The sequence below is a fragment of the Aethalodelphis obliquidens genome, unplaced genomic scaffold (assembly GCF_003676395.1).
Source record: "Aethalodelphis obliquidens isolate GAN/ISIS:26980383/991018 unplaced genomic scaffold, ASM367639v1 scaffold4, whole genome shotgun sequence".
Lineage (NCBI taxonomy): Eukaryota > Metazoa > Chordata > Mammalia > Artiodactyla > Delphinidae > Aethalodelphis > Aethalodelphis obliquidens.
In genome coordinates this window covers 79,576,196-79,593,038 of record NW_020837948.1, presented here as the reverse complement: position 1 = coordinate 79,593,038, position 16,843 = coordinate 79,576,196, and the positions used below count along the sequence as shown (strand labels likewise).

General features: G+C 38.6%; 1 protein-coding gene across 1 annotated transcript in view; it reads right to left on the bottom strand.

Annotated features, from left to right (window-relative positions):
- HCN1 (hyperpolarization activated cyclic nucleotide gated potassium channel 1) overlaps positions 1 to 16,619 on the bottom strand; it is a 368,665-nt gene extending 352,046 nt beyond the window's left edge. The window contains exon 1 of the mRNA XM_027101143.1: positions 16,191 to 16,619. Coding sequence (XP_026956944.1) covers positions 16,191 to 16,600 — 410 coding nt within the window. The 5' untranslated portion in view covers positions 16,601 to 16,619. The remainder of the gene's footprint in view (positions 1 to 16,190) is intronic.
- Positions 16,620 to 16,843: the final 224 nt, after the last annotated feature.

The window sequence follows — 16,843 nt, the reverse complement described above, 5'->3', positions numbered from 1 at the left end:
CTGTGCTCCGCAACGGGAGAGGCCATAACAGTGACAGGCCCGCGTACCGCAAAAAAAAAAAAAAAAAAAATCAAGATTAAGCATAATGTTCATAAAATTTCTTCATTCATTCATATTTATGAAGTGCCTACTTTGTGCCATGCATGCATCTAGCCCTAGGAATAAAATGGTTACAACAATAAAAAAACCCTTCTCCTAAATTAGGCTTAAATTATAGATGAGGGTAGCTAATCAAATGAGATAAACAAAACATTTAGTATAATAAACTGTGAGAAGTTCTATGAAGAAAAGGCAGGGCAGAGATATGGAGAATAACTGATAACCAGAGGTTTAGGATAGGGTTGAAATTTTACTCAGGTTATATTTGTTTATAATTTTCTATTATTATGAAAAGTATTTATAGGAATCATCCTTGTATCCATGTATTTACACGTGTCATATTTTTTTCTGTAAAATTAGGTAGGGGCCTATACATTTTCAAGGGCTTTTTCTATAGGGTCAAACTGACATTTAGAAAAGTTTCAACAATTTACAGAGTCTTTGGAGTCGAATGTTGGAAAGCTTTCCCCCATGGCAATATTATTAAATAATTCACTAATATTTTTCTAGGAACTCTGATTTAAGTTATTTTTACCTTTTATAAATCTAAACCTATTTGGATTTAATTTTGTTGTAAACTGATAACAATGCATTTTACTCAGTTATTTTATTTGGTTAATATTACCTACTGTATAACTCATCTTTTTATATATAGTTTATATTTTTGGTTTTTGTAGTCAGTGGTATTATTTTCTATTAAATATCCTCAATCACAGTTGTTAACATATAGGAAAGTAACTGATATATTTTAATATATTTTTCTTATAATAAACTCTCTTAATTAACTTTGCAGGTAATGCTATCATTTATCAGTTAGTTCCATTAGCTCTTTCAGGCAGATAAATATCTTCTGCAAAAAAATAATTTAGCCTCTTCTCACCCCAAATATATTCTAGCTATAACTCTGTGCTTGATTATGCTGACTGACCCAACAACAGAATGATTGTCTCTATTCAATCCCTGTGGATGAGGTATCCAGCCTCAAAAGTGAACTAACTTGGCTGATGGAATTCTCTCCCTCTCAAGGCAAATCTGTCTAACTACAGCTTTAATTCTTAAATGTCCAAGCAAAACTCTGTCTTCCATGCATTGTTTTTAGTATCATATTTCTGTGTAAAAATAATAGTTCAAGAAGTCTTAACTTGGGGTCCGAAAATAAATGTGCTTGAAGGGAACCACAAACCTCTTAAAATCACAAACAAAAATTTTGTGAATACATGTACTTTTCCAGGCTGAGAATCCACAGATTTCATCTGATTCTTAAAGTATTCTCTGAGCCTGGAAGCCTAAGTGTCACTAACATAAATGGATAGCCAATGAATGATTAGTATAATCAAAAATTAAGTTAATAGGATTCTGGGGTTATTTATATTATTCAATATATGTACAACCGTAACTAGGTAATTTTAGCACATATTTCTGCTATTTTATATATTTAAAAAGATACATCTGAATCCTGGACAATATATCTGTTTCTAATCTTCATCCTAATTCACTTACATGATTTTCCAAGACAAATACCAAATTTATTGCTCAGAACAAAGATTATTTTTAAAAATAATTATTTAAACAATGAATGACTCTTCTACAAAAAAAATAAGGAATACTCGTTCTCCCTAAAAATATTACTCATATAACCTTCAATATTCATTTTCTCAGCCTCTGTTCATGTCTCTCAAACAATCAAGATTGTATAATTTTTCATAAAGTATACTCTCTTTAAAAACTAACAATGCTAACATAGGGCAGTAAGTGACATCTGCTCTAAAATGATGTAAAAAAGAATGTTTCCTTAAATTATATTTCTAAATAACCATTTTTCATAGACTATTAAATTTGACAATAAATAATAAATAGGTGATGGGGATTAGGAGGTACACACTTCCAATTATAAAATAAATAAGTCATGGGAATGTAATATACAGCATGGGGAATATACCCAATAATACTGTAATAACTTTGTATAGTGATGATAACTAGACTAATCATGGTGATCATTTCATAATGTATAAAAATATTGGCTTACTTCGTGGTACCCCTGAAAACTAATATAATATTATAAGTCAATTACACTCCAATGGAAAAAAAATTGACCATAAAAAGGAAAATGAAAGAAATTAGCAAGTTATGAATCATCTTATTAGACTCATATATAACATTTAACTGATTTGAAATAAGATCCCAAATGGCTTACGCCATTTTCTGATGAAAATAAAGAGTAATGGGAAGGATTAATGGCAACTCAGTGTCATCAGAATTTTCCCTAAAAGCTATTTCTCAATGTTCAACACTGTAGCATTCTATACCAACTTAGAAGACAATACTGTTATGTCTTGAAAATTTTGCAGATAGAAGATGTATTAGATGTTTTCCAATGCTAATTCCCTCATGAGTAAACTTATTTCACAGAGCACACACAAACACGGCCACTACACATCAGGGCTTCTGCTGCCCAGAAGATAAAAAGAAAACAGAACAGCATATCATTTACATGGCCCTGCCTTCACTGACACATTTGCTAAAGGAATTCTGAAGACTGTCAAGCGTCTACTTAGTATTCTCCTTTCTTAAATAGTTCACACTCCTTAATTCTGCTCCAATTTTACTTTCATAATTTTAGCTAACACTTACATAGCATTAAGAAGCAAAGTATACTATTTCTAAGCACTACATATCTAGATACTATATATTCATAATACAAATATAAAATATGTATCTTCCCAACAACCCAATAAGATATATATATATTCTTTTCCTCGTTTTATAATTAAGGAAAATGAGGCCCAGATACTAAGGTGGTGGACTGGGATTCTGACCCAAACAGGCTGGCTCCAGAATCTGTGTTCTTAACAAAACTATATGTCACCTCAAAACATACCCATAATCTTTTTTTAACAAGTAAAATAGCATTAAAGGATTATAAGAAGATTATAAGCTCCCTTCCTTTCACTCTACATGCCCACTTCTTAAACACCCTAATTTTTTCTTTTGACATTAAATTCACATTTCAAAGAGAAACTGATACATCAACTTTAAACCCTGCTAATTTCCAGTTATGGCAGATGAGGATTTAGCTTTCTTAGGACACCCAACCCTCATCTACCTTTCTCTTTCCTCCCAGAATAACGGGACCATAATCTTTGTTTAAATCAGTCAACCTTGTTTACTTTAAAATGGCCAGGTAAGTGTTATTCACTGCTGATCCAAGCATTGTAATTTTTTTCCCTTTTTTACACACCTTCAAATCATCCTGGAGTTGATAAAGATCTTTTGTTTATTTGTTTCTATTTAATGTACTCAATAGGTGTTCATATGAAAGTCATAGATATCTTGTTCCAAAGGATCTGTGGACCACCTATTAACACTACTTTTCAACTGCTGATTATCCATTTTCTCTCCCATGAAGGCCTTTCTCCAGAGGCCTCTGCTTTCTGGTCCCTGTCTAGACTGGTTTCCTTCAAGACCAGCTAGCTACTCAGGAGTACTCCTGGGACTTTCTTTCAAGGTTCTTCTTTGTGAGATCCCATATCCCCTCTTCCGTTTTCACGCTATTTGGTGTGATTCCTTGTTTTGCTGAAGCACATGATCCAATAACTTTGTAAGAAAGGATACATGGGTGGTTAATATTAGAGTTCTTGAATTCTAATTGGCTTTCTTTAATCTTCATATTATGGCAGGGTATACAGTTCCTTTAGATGTCACTTTCTCTCAGAATTTTGTAGACTTTGTCACACTATCATTTAGCTTACAGTATTTTCTCACTTCTTGAGAAATACTGTAAGCTTATAACTTTCTCTTAGGAAAGCTTTAGGGTTTTGTTTTCTTTTGCTTTTTTCTGATTCAGAGGTGTTCTGAGGTGTGTGAGGTTCCTGATGGGGTCTTTTCCTTTCTTGGAGCTGAGTGCTCTATGACTTTCTCAGAAAAGACGTTTCACTCCCTGCTATCTGGAAAATTTTGTTTAAAATGTCTCTGTTAATCCCATATGTCCATTTTCACACTATGTTCTCATCTTGAAACTCCTTTTATGGAGTTTGACCTTATAAATTATCCTTTATTTTGCTTATATTTTCTGTTTTCTCTTTTTCTTTTTGCCCTAATTCTGAGAGATTTCCTAGACTTTACATGCCAACTTACTACATCCTGGGTATTCTTTTCATAGCATATTGTTCTTACTGTACAGATAAAATATCTTTCTGAAGATATAACTTTTAGAGTATTTTTAAATAATGTTGAGTTTCCCCTTATCCCAAATGCTTCTTTGTTCTCGGCACTTTCTTTTGCTGTTTGACTTAGTTTTTCTCTTTTATGATAAAGACTTTTCTCAAAAGTCCTGTAATCTTTTGCTTTTAGATCATATCAGATGATGTAATACCAAAATATACATACAGTCTCTGTGTACAAATGTGAGGCTTTTTGCAAGGTCATTAAGTAATAAATAAGAATTTTTATTGGAAGACACTGAAGTGTCTCATCTCCCATTGGAGGTATTTTTTCCCCAGTGTCCTGCCTGGGGAGAACTGACCAGGCTCCAAGCATTCTGATGTCAGATTAAGAGTTCTAATGATGAAAAATCTGAAAGAGAAATTAAGGAAACACTCCCATTGAACATTACAACAAAAAGAATAAAATACCTAGGAATAAACCTACCTATGGAGACAAAAGACCTGTATGCAGAAAACTATAAGACACTGATGAAAGAAATTAAAGATGATACAAACAGATGGACACTTGGACTGTCCATCAGTTCTTGGACTGGAAGAATCAATATTGTGAAAATGACTATACTATCCAAAGCAATCTACAGATTCAATGCAATCCCTATCAAACTACCAATGGCATTTTCCACAGAACTAGGACAAAAAATTTCACAATTTGTATGGAAACACAAAAGACGCCAAATAGACAAAGCAATCTTGAGAAAGAAAAACGGAGCTGGAGGAATCAGGCTTCCTGACTTCAGACAATACTACAAAGCTACAGTAATTAAGATAGTATGGTACTGGCACAAAAACAGAAATATAGATCAATGGAACAGAATAGAAAGCCCAGAGATAAACCCATGCACATATGGTCACCTTATTTTGATAAAGGAGGCAAGAATATACAATGGAGAAAGGACAGCCTCTTCAATAAGTGGTGCTGGGAAAACTGGACAGCTACATGTAAAAGAATGAAATTAGAACACTCCCTAACACCATACACAAAAATAAACTCAAAATGGATTAAAGACCTAAATGTAAGGCCAGAAACTATCAAACTCTTAGAGGAAAACATAGGCAGAACACTCTATGACATAAATCACAGCAAGATTCTTTCTGACCCACCTCCTAGAGTAATGGAAATAAAAACAAGAGTAAACAAATGGGACCTAATGAGACTTAAAAGCTTTTGCGCAGCAAAGGAAACCATAAAGAAGACCAAAAGACAACCCTCAGAATGGGAGAAAATATTTGCAAATGAAGCAACTGACAAAGGATTGATCTCCAAAATTTATAAGCAGCTCATGCAGCTTAATAACAGAAAAACAAACAACCCAATCCAAAAATGGGCAGAAGACCTAAATAGACATTTCTCCAAAGAAGATATACAGAGTGCCAACAAACACATGAGAGAATGCTCAACATCACTAATCATGAGAGAAATGCAAATCAAAACTACAATGAGATATCATCTCACACCAGTCAGAATGGCTATCATCAAAAAATCTAGAAACAATAAATGCTGGAGAGGGTGTGGAGAAAAGGGAACCCTCTTACACTGTTGGTGGGAATGTAAATTGATACAGCCACTGTGGAGAACAGTATGGAGGTTCCTTAAAAAGCTACAAATAGAACTACCATATGACCCAGCAATCCCACTACTGGGCATATACCCTGAGAAAACCATAATTCAAAAAGAGTCATGTACCAAAATGTTCATTGCAGCTCTATTTACAATAGCCCAGAGATGGAAACAACCTAAGTGTCCATCATCGGATGAATGGATAAAGAAGATGTGGCACATATATACAATGGAATATTACTCAGCCATAAAAAGAGACGAAATTGAGCTATTTGTAATGAGGTGGATAGACCTAGAGTCTGTCATACAGAGTGAAGTAAGTCAGAAAGAGAGAGACAAATACCGTATGCTAACACATATATATGGAATTTAAAAAAAAAAAAAAAGTCATGAAAAACCTAGGGGTGAAACAGGAATAAAGACACAGACTTACTAGAGAATGGACTTGAGGCTATGGGGAGGGAGAAGTGTAAACGGTGACAAAGCGATAAAGAGGCATGGACATATATACACTACCAAACGTAAGGTAGATAGCTAGTGGGAAGCAGCCGCATAGCACAGGGAGATCAGCTCGGTGCTTTGTGACCGCCTGGAGGGGTGGGATAGGGAGGGTGGGAGGGAGGGAGACGCAAGCGGGAAGAGATATGGGAATATATGTATATGTATAACTGATTCATTTTGTTGTGAAGCTGAAACTAACATACCATTGTAAAGCAATTATACTCCAATAAAGAAAGCTCTGTATTCATGGAAAAAAAAAAAAAAACCATAAATCTAAAAAAAAAAATAAAAAAAATAAAAAAATAAAAATAAACTCAAAATGAATTAAAGACCTAAATATAAGGCCTAAATGAATTAAAGACTATAAAACTCTTACAGGAAAACACAGGCAGAACACTCTATGACATAAATCACAGCAAGATCCTTTTTGACCCACCTCCTAGAGAAATGGAAATAAAAACAAAAATAAACAAATAGGACCTAATGAAACTTAAAAGCTTTTCACAGCAACGGAAACCGTAAACAACACAAAAAGACCACCCTCAGAATGGGAGAAAATATTTGCAAATGAAGCAACTGATAAAGGATTAATCTCCAAAATTTACCAGCAGCTCATGCAGCTCAATATCAAAAAAACAACCAACCCAATCCAAAAATGGGCAGAAGACCTAAACAGACATTTCTCCAAAGAAGATTTACAGATTGCCAACAAACACATGAAAGAATGCTCAACATCACTAATCATTAGAGAAATGCAAATCAAAACTACAATGAGCTATCATCTCACACCAGTCAGAATGCCATCATCAAAAAATCTACAAACAGGGCTTCCCTGGTGGCGCAAATGTTGAGAGTCCGCCTGCCGATGCAGGGGACACGGGTTCGTGCCCCGGTCCGGGAAGATCCCACATACCGCGGAGCAGCTGGGCCCGTGAGCCATGGCCGCTGAGCCTGCACGTCCAGAGCCTGTGCTCCTCAACGGGAGAGACCACAACAGTGAGAGGACCAGGTAGCGCAAAAAAAAAAAAAAAAAAAATCTACAAACAATAAATGCTGGAGAGGATATGGAGAAAAGGGAACCCTCTTGCACTGTTGGTGGGAATGTAAATTGATACAGTCACTATGGAGAACAGTATGGAGGTTCCTTAAAACACTAAATGTAGAACTACCATATGACCCAGCAATCCCACTACTGGGCATATACCCTGAGAAAACCATAATTCAAAAACAGTCATGTACCACAATGTTCATTGCAGCTCTATTTACAATAGCCAGGACATGGAATGGAAGCAACCTAAGTGTCCATCGACAGATGAATGGATAAAGAGGATATGGCACATATATACAATGGAATATTACTCAGCCATAAAAAGAAATGAAATTGAGTTATTTGTAGTGAGGTGGATGGACCTAGAGTCTGTCTTACAGAGTGAAGTAAGTCAGAAAGAGAAAAACAAATACTGTATGATAACACATGTATATGGAATCTAAAAAAAAAGAAAGAAAACATTATGAAGAACCTAGGGGAAGGACAGGAATAAAGATGCAGACGTAGAGAATGGACTTGAGGACACGGGGAGGGGGAAGGGTAAGCTGGGACAAAGTGAGAGAGTGGCGTGGACATATATACACTACCAAATGTAAAACAGATATCTAGTGGGAAGCATCCACATAGCACAGGAAGATCAGCTTGGTGCTTTGTGACCACCTAGAGGAATGCAATAGGGAGGGTGGGAGGGAGACGCAAGAGGGAGAAGATATGGGGATATATGTATATGTATAGCTGATTCACTTTTTTATACAGCAGAAACTAACACACCATTGTAAAGCAATTATACTCCAATAAAGATGTTAAAAAAAAGAGTTCTGTACTCACTAAGGAGACCCTTACTTAATCCTCCTAGTTTCAGCCTGGCTTTCCTGGAAACTCTCTCTTAACTGCTCCCTTCATTTCCTGAACACTTCTGCAGTTCAATGGTGAAGGATTGTATAAGTAGAATAATTTCTCCATTAGCTTTTTTTTCCAAAATGTTTTATTTTCCAAAATGTTTTTGAGATCTCTTGTTCTCTGCTTTCTCCTCTTTCTTCGAGTTGTCTATGTATTTTTGTGGTTTTTTCACATTATTTTGGGATGGTTTCGGGAGGGAGGAAGAATAAATGATAAGGTCTAACATACTGTTTTCCCACAGGTGTGGAGAATTATTTATATCGGCAGCCTCGTTTCTTTTTAGGTAAAAGAGTTGGAGTGACAGAATCAAGATTCCAAAGAGCTGAACTCCTGGCCCAGTTCTTACTATCTATCTATGTCACCAGGTTTATGCTGCTTAACCTCCCTGCAGTTTCATTTAGTCCTCTGTATATTGGGCAGGAAAATGTAATAGTTGGGACATGTACTTGCAGGTGGCAACAGGAGGGGATGCCAACTATTGCTGTAAGGGAAGAAACAGCTTTCTTTATCTGGATTTATTAATGTAAAGAATAAATGTGGCACACTCTGGTTGGAGACTAATTCTTTGCCCATTCATTCAGTAATATTTTTTAAAAGTCTGTTATGTTGACCCAGAAATTTCACTTCTAAGATAAATGAAAATACACCTCTGCACAAAAAATATATAACAGTGTTCATACCAGCAGTATTCATAAAACCGAAAGCTAAAAGTAATCCGGATATCCATCAACTGATGAATGGATAAAATTTGGTATATGCATATCAAAACAAAGTACTGAAACATGCTGCAACACAGACGAAACTTGAAAACATTATACTAAGGGAAAGAAGCCAATAACAAAAGGTTACATATTGTATGATTCCACTGATATGAAATTTCCAGAATAAAAAAGAATTCTATAGAGCCAGAAAGTAGATTAGTGGTTGGACAGAGCTGTGAGGGGAGGAAGGGAAGGAGAAAGACAAAAGTGAGCGCTAATTGGTATGGAGTTCCTTCTTAGAGTGATAACATTTTCTAAAATGGATTGTGGTAATGGTTGCACAACTCTGTGAGCATACTAGAAAGCAATCATTCCCTTTAAATGAGTGAACTGTAACGGTAGGTAAATAATATCTCAAAAAAACTGTAAAAAAAATAAAGCATCTGAGAAAGCTCAGCAGGAAAAAAAAAAGTCTATTATGTACATTTTTATGGCATTAGGAATATAAAATTGAATAATACTGATGAGGTTGTGAGCTTGAATTCTAGTGGAGGGACATACATAAAATATAAATTCTGATGAAACAAGAGGCCCAGAGAGAAAATAAAATGGGGGGTGGTGGAGGTGAAGGTGATCACAATGATTAAACTGAAATCCAGATGACAAGGAGAAACAAGCTATGATGCAGAATGACAAAAAGTGAAAGGAGAATTTCAGGCAGTGGGGTTAAACGTCACATTAAACTCTCTGTGGCAGGAGAGAACTTCAGCTGGTTCTAGGAGCTGAAAATTTACCCTGGTGGCTGACGACAGGGAGGAAGCGAATGGTGTGTGACGAGGTTGCCCACATAGGTTGAAATTATGCAAGGTCCTGTAGCTCATGTAAGGTTTGTCAAATGTATTCAAGAGTAATGGGAAGGCGGCCTCAAAGGACTGTAAGCAGTGCAATAACATCATTAGACACTGGATAACAGGACATGACATAAGATCTCTCTTACCACTCTATGTACTCTGTGATGAATAGAATGGAGGACAATTTTGACTTTCCGTCCTAAAACTGCCTGTGAATATCTAAACAGGAACATCAGCACTGGTGAACCCACGTCACTTATACTTTTAAGATGTGTCTCAATTGATAGCAGTATTAATTGGTAAAATCAACAGGTACAGAATATAATGAAGAAAAGTCATGTACAAAGATGTTTGCTGCAGCACTGTTTACAATACTGAAATACTGGAAACAAACCTGAACATATAAAATTTGTAAACAGTTGCTAACTCTATCTGTATGTAATTAGCCTTACTTCTTTAGAGTTATAAATAACATCTTGAAAATAAAAACAGGTCTATGTAAATAAGATTGTTAAATTGTAAATCTGAGGCATGCATAATTTTGCTACCTTGCTTTAACTGAGTGGTCAATTATTAGGTCAAACGGTTGAAGAATATTACGAGGAAATTAATGAATAAACTTGAAAAGGGTCACAAAATCAATTTTTTTTTTTTTTTTTTTTTTTTGCGGTACGCGGGTGTCTCACTGCTGTGGCCTCTCCCGTTGCGGAGCACAGGCTCCGGACGCACAGGCCCAGCGGCCATGGCTCACGGGCCCAGCCGCTCCGCGGCATGTGGGATCTTCCCGGACTGGGGCACGAACCCGTGTCCCCTGCATCGGCAGGAGGACTCTCAACCACTGCGCCACCAGGGAAGCCCCACAAAATCAATTTTTATCACTCAAACTTGGGTGAAGTGTGTCAGATAAATGAGCATTTATCAGATATCCCTTGTATACAGATGTCCCTTGAACAGTTTCTCTCTCTCTCTCTCTCACGCGCGCGCGCACACACGCACACACACACATACACAGAATTAATAGAGCCATGAGGTTTATTTTGCAAAAACAGAAAATTCCAGGATGAACCAGGAAGCACCGCCATTTTCCCCTGATTTTTTTTTTTTTGGTGGAGGGGGAAATAATGCTAAGTTGTGCATTAAGATGCCTTCACACACACACACACACACACACACACACACACACACACAAAATTATTTTTAGAAGAAAATGTAAGTGAAAATAGTTTTTTATCCTACTGTATGCAGAATTTTTCTTATTACCACTACCTCTCGTCCTAAAATATATGGTGTCAGCCTAATTCATAGTTTGCTACTTCTTTGCCCAACATGATAAAATGAAAATTTGTCACAGACCCTGAACATGTTCAGTACTCTTCCTGCAGTGCTGATGGTCTGCCATAATTTGTATGATACTTACAAGAAACTCTATTGGAAAGTCTTCATCCTAAACCCAATTTTTGTCTCCAAGTAAGGGAGTGAATTTTGCTTGCCTCATACTCACTCGGGGACACAGGTTCATTGAGTGGAATAATGCAGAATTACAAATACTATTTAAATTGTTTTCTGGTGTTGGTGTTATTTTGAGTTCTGGTTTTCAATCAAGCAGATATAGTTTAACTAGATTCTGTTAAATGACCCTATGATAACAATGGTAAGTAATATATGGTTCCAATGCATTTGAAACTCTTTCATTATTATTCACCATGCAAGTTCATAAATACAAGCCCACATAATTAAATATGAATTGGTAAAAGTGCTTCTGCCCAATGACTCAATTTACACCATGTCCCCAAAAGTAGGTTTAAAGGCAAAGTTGCTCAGAAAAAAAATGGAAAATATCTTGTAATATTTTAATAGTATGATCACTATATCTATTAACTGCAATTAAATAATGAAATATTTAATAAAATTTAAAGTTTTATAGTTTACATGTATACTAAGAAAAAGTAACTGAATAAATTCATACCTCCGAATCTTTCAAATAGTTTCACTTTAATGGGGCCTAACAGTTGCTAGAGCCACTAAGAAGAACTGAATTGAATTTATAAGATATAAAAAGGTTCACCTAACAGGAAAAAAAGTAAATTCTTACGGTCAATTTTGGCTGTGTTGATATGGAAAGCAAATAAAATGAGCATTGCTGGGAGAATACAGTGTATTCAGCACAAAGATAACATAGCAGTAGGCTAATTAGTCCTTAAACCCCAGAAGGTTGAACTGTCTTCTCAGGAGAAGCTCCTAGAAACAAGCGTTCTCTCTCTGACTAACTGTTCTATGGAGGAAGCTTCCCTTCACTAATGAACACATCAGTGATCTCTGACATCAGCACAGTTGTAGATGCAACATGAGGCGGAGACGGAAGCCCAGATACGGCAGAATCTTCAGGAAGTGACTCCCATCTCTAGAGTCCTTGTGTACTTACGACACAATAAGCTTTTCACAGTTATTCACACTAATTGATGAAAAGCAGTGGAAGAAATAATGAGTCAAGATACAAAATCTCCTCCCTTACCAGAGGCAAGAGGTTTGCTGGCAATATATATGGAATGGGAGCATTATTTTTAAAAAAAGTACTTATGTAAGCATGATCCAACAAAATAATGTCAGAATCTCTGAAATGACAAACAATCTGTTGATAAATTCTTCTAAGGTAAATTACTCACGTAATAACAAACATCCACAAAAGTCCTCTAGCTATTCTTTCAATGTACTTGAATGATTATATCATAACTATGGATTGGCTATGAAAGCACAATGCTTGACCAGTGTCGCTTTTTTATTTAATGAATGAAAGGTAAAGTTTTAGCTAATAAATGTAAAATCACTGTTAGTAATCTCAAAATCATATTTAACCTTCAAATTAAATTATTTGTGTGTGTGTGTGTTGTTCACATGAAACTCAGTAAGACTGAGACCATGTCCTCACCACACAAAAATCAGTGTAATCTTATTTTTTAAGTAACTATATTTTCCCTAGTTTGGGTGATTATATACCATGGGATAAACAAAAACATACAATTTTTTTTTTTTTACTAAATTCTCTAGCTCCCCCCCAGCTATTTCCAACAGTATTGATGGTATTTGACGCCTCTTTAGTCCCTGAAGGTTTCTAACATCATCCTCCCCTGAGAAGGAAGGGAAATACAGGACCTCTGCCCTACTTACACCAGAGGTAGGAGAAAACTACCCTCCAGACACAGCAATAGCACTCTTGGGCCCAGGCGGGTGAGAGCAACACCGAGCTAGCTCTCTGGGAGTCTCAGTGGGAGCACAGCCCTGCTGCCTGAGGGAAGGAGAAAGGAGCCTGACTTAGAAATCAATCATCCTGAGAAGGGACTAGACCGCTAGCCACAGCGTTAAAGTCCTGACATGCCCTGGAGTGGCGAACTCATGCTACACTCAGCAGTGTGGGGCTGACCAAAGAGCTGCCTGCAAAACTTAGCTGGCCCTGCAAAGGCTTAGGATAGTGAAGGAAAAAGCCCTGGGTATGTTTAATTTCTGGTATCTCCCCCGTTCTCCATGGAAATGTATTCTTAAGTGTCACTTTTTCAGCCACTAGATGATTACTGAGCTTACGTTTGGCATTTGTATGAAACATAGCAAAGCACTTCCCTGAAAGTGTCTTCACCAGGGAAGGGTCTGAGGTGAAGAGATCATGACTATAACATTTCTGTTGTGTGGGTGATTACTCCCATATGGCTTTTCCTTTAGGAAAAAAAAAAATACTGCCAGAATTGTCTTTCTTATTTTTGCTTTTTTCATTATGTTATCCTGACATGTTATAGATTTTGAGAAATCCTATATTGGTATTAAGATCATGTAAAGACATCAATGAAATACTTATAAGACTTAAACATATGCAAGCAAGTATTTATATTTCTTCCTTAGTTTGTCGTTTTAGAAAACCGGTGTATATAGTACTTGTGAGTTTTTAAATCTATTTTTTTCAGATTCCTTCCAGTTAAAAACCTAAATCATAGTAGCTGTTTAATTTATGTCTATCATTTCCTTTTTCCAATTATGCAAGGGAAAATCAAATATTCCAAACTGTTCCACAGTAGAGTTTGTTTAGGGTATTAGAGCACTCTTTAATCATCTCTCATTTCTTTAAAATGCATGATAAAGTTAAACCATCAACTGATTTCAATTTCTTCCTCTGTTTAGTAACAATTTTTTTTGTTTTAAAGAGATGTTTTGTCTCATATGATTCATTTGGGAAAATGTGGAGAATCTTTAATTTCATGAATTTCATTCATTCAAAAGATTTTGGCACAGTATGCCGATTCCTGAAAGGTGGCCCCATGGTTTTTATGTAGTAACTGATGAAAGTTTAATTATTTGATATAGTCTACCATTTTGAAAAAGTGTAGTCTCTTTTCACACTGTTCAAGAAATAAAAGTATCATAAGTAACCATTTAATTGAGTGTGAAATTAAATAAAGTTTAGCATTTTATTTGCATGTAAATATTGAACTACATATATTTCTGGAAAGCTATGCTTACTTTTCTTATTAAGACTGAAGGCTGGTTCCATGTAAAGTTTTTTCATGAAAAAATTATAATATGGGTTGCAATATATTTCCATTGAAGACTGAGGTACAGATAGTATTCTACATTTTATTTCAACCTTTAAAATTCTAAAGAACATGAAAATCTTATATACCTTAGAACAGGGTCATTCATAAGTTTGTTTCTATAAGTATCTAATGGAGGAAATATGTTTGATTATTTAGTAGATCCTTTTCATATGAACATTTTTTCTGTCAAACTCTTCATTTTCCATAGACTATAAATGTTGTTAGGTTTTATAAGTCCTCCTTTGGACTTTGCTATGTGGTTCTGCAAGTAAGAACCTTACACATTCCACACTTCCTAAAATCCATTCACCTTATTCATAAATAATAGTGGCTACTTATTTCTGAGAATATATGTTGTGTATAGATATCTCAGAGAAGGTGAAGACAGTTAGTTGCTCCAAGGCTTTGTGTAGCAGGAGTATGGGTTTTCCATAGCTAATGTCATTCAGAACTGTGGACAGCTCCCATTAAGGCGTGGAGTTGAAGGCAATGTCCCTTAGCTTGTAAACATAACTCAAAGTAATGCTTCTTTTTATTGCTACATTCGTTGGCTGTTTAACAGCCGCCTATTAAAACTTCTTAGTTTGTGCACACACTGTTTTTCTTCTTTTTCCTTTCCGAAAAATTTCAGCAATAAATGGATAGATAGATGTCACCCAGAGTTTTAATTTTGGTTTTTTTGTGGGGTTTTTTTTAAATTAAAAGCCCAGCCTTCTTCCGGCGCTAATATAACGTGACAGCAGGGTGTTCGCGCACTAATAAGAGGATCTACTTCACGACCTTCATTTGATAATCTCTAAACATGCTTATAACCGAATGAATACTTGGGCGACAAATAAGATCAGGAAATGTCTTAATTTTAATTCGCCGAAGCAGAGTTTCCTTGACAGCTGACAGCTCTCCTGCCCTTGTTCCCGAGTTGGGAAACGGGAAAGAAATTTCTGAAATAGACTAGTAGCCAAGGTCAAGAAAGGGTATTCCTGTGTTTCAGGAAGGGGGCTCTGGAAACGCCCCCTGTCTCCGTTTCGGGAACTCGAGGCTTCCTGTCACGCTCCTGCCCCACCTGGCAGCGCCAGCTCCACTGAAATCTCAAGTCAGGGACTCTCCAAGCGCAAATTACCAATCCTCAGCCTGCCAGCCACTATCCTGAAGCAAGGCACTGAGGATACCCAGCGACTATAAGCGGTTGAGAGACAGACTAATAACACTCCCCACAGGCGAGAGAGGCTGGACCGGCTGGGACCTGTGAGTCACTGTCTCCGGTCGCCCCATCCTCTCCTCAAACCCAGGGGCGCCTTCTTCCCCTCTGGGAGGGACCCACTTCTTGGGGGAGTAGCGCGAGGGAGGGTGGCACCCCCAAGACGACTTTCTGGCCACTTTCTTACACTCTCATCTCCGAAGGGAAAGTTTCCCTGCACAACTTAGCATCCTCCCATCCGGGGGTCACCGTGGCCTTCTTCCCCGACCTGGCCCCAAAGTTCCTGAGGCAAAGCAGGAGAACCTCCCCGGGGTGCCCGGGCAACAGGAACACATCAGACAACCTCCTCCTAGGTGGAAACTAGTTGTGGAAGAGTCGAGCCTGTCGCCCGAGTGCAAGCCTCCGGCGGCGCCGCCCGCCGCCAGCCCGGCACCCCCTCCCCGTGAGTCCCCGTGCGCCCCCTCCCAAGAGCGGGGAAGCGCGTTTAAGGGCGCGCCCGGAAGGGAGGGTGGGGCGGCGACAGGGAGTCCTCACCTGAAATCGCTGTAGGGGTGGATTATCCAGAAGCCTGCAGTTTTAACCCTTTCCTGCTCCTTCTCCACCGCCTTCTGGCTCCCAAACATGCGGAGGGAGAATTTGTTGACCCCGGGCTGCAGCATGGAGGTGAACTGCCGCTGCATGAAGCCGTACTGCCGCCGGGGCCCCTCGGCGTCCTCGAAGCCCCCGGCCGGCTCCTCGCCGCCGCCGCCGCCGCCGCCGTCCACCTTGAAGCACACGGAATTGCCCTGCTCCTTCCCGCCGGCCCCGCTGCCCCCCGGCGGGGTGCCCAGGCGCTTCTCGGCCGCGGCAGGCCCCGCGCCCGTCGCGGGCGCCTTGGTGGGGAAGACGCTGTTGCCATCGTCCCGGCTGTTGGACGACGAGTTGGGCTTGCCGCCTCCTTCCATGCCCGGGGGACGCGGCCGGCGACGGCGCGGGCTCCAGACTCGCCGGCCGCCCAGCGCCGGGGACACGAAGCGGAGGGGGCAGGGGTCCGATCCGGCGGCCGCCGAGCCCGGCTGTCCGTCGCGGCGGCGGCGGCGGCGGCGGCGGCTTCTGCTTCCCGCCCGCGCCGCTGCTCGCTGCGCGCTTGGCTCCCGCCGCCGCCGCTGCCCTCAGTGGCTGCGCTCCCCGCTCCGGCGCGCCAGGTG